Source organism: Microtus ochrogaster, unplaced genomic scaffold (genome assembly GCF_000317375.1).
Source record: "Microtus ochrogaster isolate Prairie Vole_2 unplaced genomic scaffold, MicOch1.0 UNK1, whole genome shotgun sequence".
Classification (NCBI taxonomy): Eukaryota; Metazoa; Chordata; class Mammalia; order Rodentia; family Cricetidae; genus Microtus; species Microtus ochrogaster.
In genome coordinates, this window is record NW_004949099.1 from 39,836,523 (window position 1) to 39,843,205 (window position 6,683).

Here is a 6,683-nt window from a genome sequence, read left to right on the forward strand (position 1 = left end):
ATAAATAAATAAATAAATAAATAAATAAATAAATAAGAAAATGCAGGCTCCCAGGCCTTCCCTAGACACCCTGATCCCTTGGGTCTGCCATAGCATGTAGAAGCTGTCCAACTGGTTTAGCTTGGTTTGTTTTCCATAGCTGCTCCTGATAGAGCTAATAGCCACATTTGAGAATCATGAGTTTACCCCAAAATAATGACCAGATGGTGACAGATACAGGTAAAGGACTGGCCATGCCCAGGAGGCCTAATGTGCTCAGTAGACCCATAGTAGCAACGATGCTTGCCGTTCAGAAAGTGGCCTGCAGACTTCACAGCTTCCCCCTACCCCTGTTAACTTCCCCTTGACAACCCCAGGAGATTTATGCCCCAAAGTGGAGTGTCTTAACATGGGCACTTTGAAGGCTCTCAAACTGAATCAAGAGATGGGGGAAGGAGGGAGGGAGGGAGAAACGGAGGAAGAGAGAGAGAGAGAGAGAGAGAGAGAGAGAGGCCTTCAGTCATTAGATCCCACAATGGTGATGAAGGCTTCCCACCACAGGACCGCTGCCCCCTCGCCCTCCCTACTTTACTGACAGGACCGCTTTTACCGCAACCAGAATCTTCTTGCGTGTTAGACAGAGGTACAGTTAGTTCTTCTGATTACAGCCCACGCTTCCTAGGCTGGCAAGGGACCACCCCACTGCATGACTCCCCAGAGACACAAGCTCACCCATACACAGCCTGTGGCTTGTTGAGCAGATGTGTGTTTGCATCCAGAGGCATTCACAGCCCTTCAAGATGGAAGGAAGCAGGAATGGCTACAACTGAGAGGCAGATGGAGCATCTTTACATTTACAGGGAGAACCTCCTGCAGCCCTGGCTGCCCTCTGCTGTGTCATCTGTAATGACTCTGAACTCTTGGCCACAGGTATATGGCACCTTGCCTGCTTATCATGTTTCTGTCATTTTAAAAGACACTTTTACTGAACGTGACAACACATACTTTTAATCCCAGCACTCTGAACATTAAAGCAGGAGAGGGGCAAGCTGCAAGTCAAATAATAATATCGACACTCTGCTTAGCTCTGGCTTCACAATGGTACACCCCAGGTCTGTACCCCACCCGGGTTTACACAGTTAATGCTCCTTTAAAGGATCAAGCACTTGACTCTGAGACACGGGAAGCCGAGACACTGGCAGTTCAGAGAAGCGAGACTTTCATGAGGAACGGGAATCACAGCAACCCCAAAGCATAGTGAAATCTTACCCCTAACTTTAAATAAAGAAGCTAAACTTGAAGGTATATGAGCCGGGAATGGTGGTGCATATAATCTCAGAACTCAGGAGGCCGAGGCAGGAAGATGGCACATTCCAGTACAGACAGGGCTATACAGAGAATCCCAGGCCACCGTGGACTATAGAGGAAGATATTGACTCAACAAAAGGGGTGGGCTGGGGGTGGAGGTTCATGCTACTTTCTATATAAAGTCACAGCCCTTGAGGGCCACTGTCCTGTCTCTTCACCCTGTCGTTGTTATTATGTGCTCAGAGTCTCATGTGATGTGTCCATATTGAATCCTTGACTCTCTAACAAATCCACGACACACTCATGATGAAAATTCTGCAAAATGAAGTAAGAATTTTGCCTGAAATGGTTCCTCTCTCAACAGTTCCACTATTGTATGATTTTAGGATCACAACCTGTGCCCCAAGTCAGATCCTCAATGAGCCGATTCAAAGGAGAAAGGAGAAAAGGGAGACTTATTTAATTTAACTAAGTTGGGAAGCAAAGCAAAAAGATCTAGGGAAAGCTTCCCCAACCCCCACCCTCAATCCATTTTCTGTGTCCTGAAGTCAGATAAAGTTTAAGGAGAGGCCCAAAGACATGCACATCTAAGCTGCCAATTGGTCAAGATGTTGTTCTCACCCACCACTAACCCGTTCCTGCCTGGGCTCTAGTCTCATCAGGCAACCGTGATGTAACAAGTTGTTAAAACTGCGGGAAATCTTTCCCCAAGTCCCCACTCTGGTTGGCACCCTTTCCCTCTCCCAGCATGAGCTTCCTGGGGAAATTCCCTTCTCTGTGGAGTCTCTTGTTCCAACGGTGTGATTGTCAAACTGAAGAGTTGGCCTCTCCCATTCATTCTCAATGTTCCTAAAGCTCTTTCAGCCTGCACACCCTAAGATTTCCCCTCCCATGGGATGGAACTTACTTGAGTGGTGCACATTCTTCTCCAGGTGTAAGGGTCTCTGGACCACCACAGGCCCCTCCTTGTGGAGGCTGTCCACAATCAAATGGCGTATGGTCCCCGTGGTGTAAAACACCAGCAGAATGTTGGCTGCTACCAGGATGATCACAGCACAGAACACCTTGGAGCAGCTCCTCCTCCAGAACCTCATCATGAGCTGGGGAGCCTTGCTCCCTTCTGGCAGAGTCTGTGGCTAACCAGGCAAACCCAGGAGCAGAGCCCACCAGACAGGCTGTCTCAGGTGGGTGGTAGCCTCACAAGTGACACCCTACCTGCTAAGCCTCATGTTCTCTGACTGGGAAAGCTGTCACAAAAGGCCTGGCTTGTCTCTAAATAGAGAGTCAGGCATGGGCAATGGACCAGGGCAGCCACCCAACCACTGCAAGATCACTTGGATACACTTGGCATCGCTGCCTAGGGGGAAGCCCTTCTTCCATTGGATTTTGGGGTTCTGCCTATCGAGTGCAAGGATTAGGTAGTGAACCATTCTATCCGGTTAAGGTTCTGTTTGTCACAGACTCTTCCTGTGGAATCACAAGTAAGGGCTGGTCTGGGGGGAGGGGGGGGAGTGTCCCAGAGGAGAAGGAGGATGTGAAAGGAACCCATGAAGCAGCAAGAGCCCACAAGGGAAGCCTGTTCACACATAACTTCAGGGCAGAGAACACAGCAGGTGTGCAGTGAATGCTTGTTCGGCTCACTTCAGGAGAAGCGTTCCTGAAGGTGGCTCCTGGAAGCAGGTGTAGTAAGCTGGAGGTGGCCCTGGGGTGATCCTGCTTTGGTGTGTATGTCCTCTGTCCAACTCTGGTCTCCAGAGTTCTATTCTAGTTTTTTTTTAGCTCCTCTGTCTCCACACCCCACACTTCCCATGTTTTAGACAACTCACCCAATTAGTGTTAAATTCAGCATCTAAACCTGTCCTCCAGCTCAGAAGTATGAAATCCTCAGTCTGGTGCTGGGCCCTGCACGCTCTGCTCTCCATGGATAGAGAAGCCTGGCCACTTCCCATTTGCAAGTTCCAATCAAAACAAATAAAAAACACGCAGTCCCTCTCATTTCTTGGATGAGTTGGGGTGGGCACATTGATAGTTCTTTCTAATCACTGGATTCTTTTGGAGTCTTTTGGAAGTTCAAAGCCCAACCCCAGAGGCACACCTCCTCCAACAAGGCTACACCTCCCAATCCTTCCCAAACAGTTCCACCAACTGGAAACAAGATACTTAAAATCCTATAGAAACCATTATCATTCAATGGCTACAATCACTGTTGTAAGGAGGCTACTTGTTTGTTTCCCAGCTGCCCAGAGTCTCTAAATAACACAAACTCCATGAAAAACCTCTTTGATGCCCATCTTTCTCTTGAAGTAGATTGGTGCTGCCAGGAACAGATGTGTCTCACTGTCATGAATAGTCCTAAATTACTAAAAACATTTTAAATGCCATATTCTGAAGATCTCTGAAAGATTTGAAGAATACCTATCTAACTGAAATATATGTCAATATACCTAGAAAACCTAACTAACATGACTAGAAGCTTGATTATTATGGATGATGACTTAACGAATATAGCCAGGCTGAAAGAGAGTGAGAACGAGAGTGAGAGAAGAGAGAGAGAGAGAGAGAGAGAGAGAGAGAGAGAGAGAGAGAAGAGAGAGAAGGCAGAGTCAGGGAGAAGCCATGTAGCCACCAGAGGAGACTGACGCTGGTACCAATCAACCACGAGCCTCGTAGTAAAATATAAAATAATCTGCCACAGTCTCTGAATTTATATGTGTGTTGGTGTGCTGTGTTTAGAAGGTGTGGGAGCCCATGTGTGACTCAGTTTCCATCTGGAGTCAATTCTGACTTAAAATGTCATTTGAGTTCAAGCTTGCTTGCTCTGCTTGCTCCAGTATCCTTGAGGGTTGTGAGAAAGGTCTGATTAAGCTGACAGAAAAATACAGACAGAAGAAGCTGCTTACACCAGGACAGGAATAATCTTGTGGTTAGATACTGACTGTCTATACTGTGCTTTGTTCTGCTTTTGTATATAAGCAGGCTCTGAAATAAACTTGGGGCTGTGCAGAGTAAGATGGCAGTCCCCCAAATCTAATATATATATATATATATATATAATAAAAGGGTTAATTTCAGATGTAAGAGCTATCTAGAGAATACACTTAAGCAATTGGCCAAACAGTATTGCAAATAATATAGTTTCTGTGATTATTTCAGGTCTGGAAAGCCGGGAGCAAATGAGTGGCCTCCACCTACATCGCAAGTCCTGAGGTCTTTTCCTTTTTTTTCATCATGTTTCTTTGTATTGTGGTTTGGGGTTAGTGCAGACAGCCTGCACACACTTTCCTGTCTCATGCAGATAGCTTTCCTGGTCATGATTAGTTGTCTGTGTAATTGTCATCCTGTTGAATTCTGCATATGACATAGATACAAGTGCCCTGATGGTAGTTTTAGCCAGAAGAGACAACAGCAGACAGTATGACCCAAAAAGAAATTCTAAGGAAAGTACAGTGGCTGGCAAGAGAATTTTCAGGTTAAGGATGCTCTTTTCTGCAAAACTCAAGGGGCTCAGGCATATCGGGGTCGGGAGGAAAGTAGCTGAGACCAGCTCAGTGCCCCTCACCTGGATAGGTGACGGAATCAGGACTGCTAGGCATGTACAAGCAGGAGAGCATGGTGGATTCCTGCTGCCATACACAGAGATATTTCCAGGCCATGCAGTGTGCTACAGGGCATATTTAGCTATTGCTCAGATAAAAAGGGTTTATGTGCTTCACTCTCATTCTCAGAGTTAAAGTGTTGAACCCGGCTCCTACCTGATGGCCCCAGAGCTGGCAGTAATGGTACCTTCACCATTTTAAAAGAGGAGAGAGGTGGAGCCAACATCTAGAGTAGCTGCCAACAAAGCTGCCTACCATTTTAAAAGCTCTTCAAGACAGTGGAGAACTACAGCGGTGCAGATGCAGCTGGTGTGGTTGGTACATCTAACTTGGGAAAGCAGATGAGTAACCGAACTTTGTGATTAACATTATCAGTCCTGAGTGTCTTAAAAAAAGAAAAGCCCTGAAGAGAAGAAAATGGGCCCAAAGAAAAACATTCACCTAGAAGACAGATAAATATAAAATAAGGCAACAGAAGAGAACAGAACAAAAACGTGGGATTTTCATACATTTGTTTGTTTTATTGTAATTGTTGAGTACATCCAGACACATGGGGAAGCCTTGACCACTACCACCTGAGCTGCTCCAGCACATGCAGCTATATATGGTCACGTGTTTCACCTTTACACACCTTTAAGCTCAGTTCTCAGAGTGTTGTTGGAAGGGTGAGAATCTGAAAGATTGCCTTAGTTCCCACCTGTCAGTGGAGAGCGTAGCTTCCATCTCATTCAGACATCCCAGTGAGACTTTAAATGCTTTAAGGATATACTATCCGTTTGTACCAAAATTGAATGGTGCACTTAGGACAAGGCACTGTGGGCATTTAGGCAGGTAAAGGTTAGTTTGATGGGTTAGAGAAAAGGTTATTCCTGTACCAGGTCAGTAGATAATTATGATTCCCTGTACTGGATCACACTGAATCAGCGGATAACGATGACAAACCAACACAGTACTTTTTAAAATGATCTACAGTCATCTTCTGCTTCCAGCTAAGATGGAACACCTGAGACTGGCTGAGACTGGATTGATCCTCCCCTGTCAAAAACATCTGCAAAACTACACAAAATAGTTAAGTGTTTTCAGGTCACGGGAAGCAGAGGAATATGACCTCTGAGAGGTAGTAGGATCCAAAAGGAGTGTTCTGTCATTGCCCAGAGGGGTCAATTTCACAGTCATGACTGAAAGAGCAAGCCCCGAGAGAGTCCCACTGAGCAGACAGAGTCAAGGAGTAAAGTTTGTGATCTGCTATAACACAGCTCACAATGGAGCTGCAGAAAAGGAAGGGGCCCAGGAGTCAGCCTGCTATCCTTCCAGATTCCTGGACAAGAGACAGGCTGAACGTGTCCTGGGAGACACTGCACCAGGTCTAGCTTAGAGCAACCACGGCAGGGTTAAAAGATAATGGCAACACTAGAGGTTTCAGAGTCCCTGATGGTGACACCTGCTTATCCCATTTCTTCTTGCAGGGCTTTTGTCTCATGGATTTCAGATTTCAGTGCTGTGTTTTTAGGTGCAGACATGCTTCATGTGTGATGCCTTCCTGAAGTATGGACTCTTATTATGAAGCAGCTGTCACCGCCTCTAAGAATATTCCTTTCTCTAAAGTTTGTTCTGTCTGAAAGTCTCACTTTCTTCAGGTCAGTGTTAGCACAGAATGACTTTTTCCATGCTTACACTTTCAAGCTATACACATCCGTGTTCTCACACTTACAGTGGACTGCCCACAGAAGCTTTGTTTCAGTCTGATGCCTGATGTTGTCTTCTTTTTGTAGAGATAGGTTTGGGGTGTGTGTGTGTGTG

At 45.9% G+C, this 6,683-nt stretch overlaps 1 protein-coding gene across 1 annotated transcript in view; it reads right to left on the reverse strand.

The window, feature by feature from the left end:
* Galnt8 (polypeptide N-acetylgalactosaminyltransferase 8) overlaps nucleotides 1–2,381 on the reverse strand; it is a 33,621-nt gene extending 31,240 nt beyond the window's left edge. Inside the window, exon 1 of the mRNA XM_005365344.1 lies at nucleotides 2,195–2,381. Within this exon, the coding sequence (XP_005365401.1) occupies nucleotides 2,195–2,381 (187 nt within the window). The remainder of the gene's footprint in view (nucleotides 1–2,194) is intronic.
* Between the last annotated feature and the right edge of the window lie 4,302 nt (nucleotides 2,382–6,683).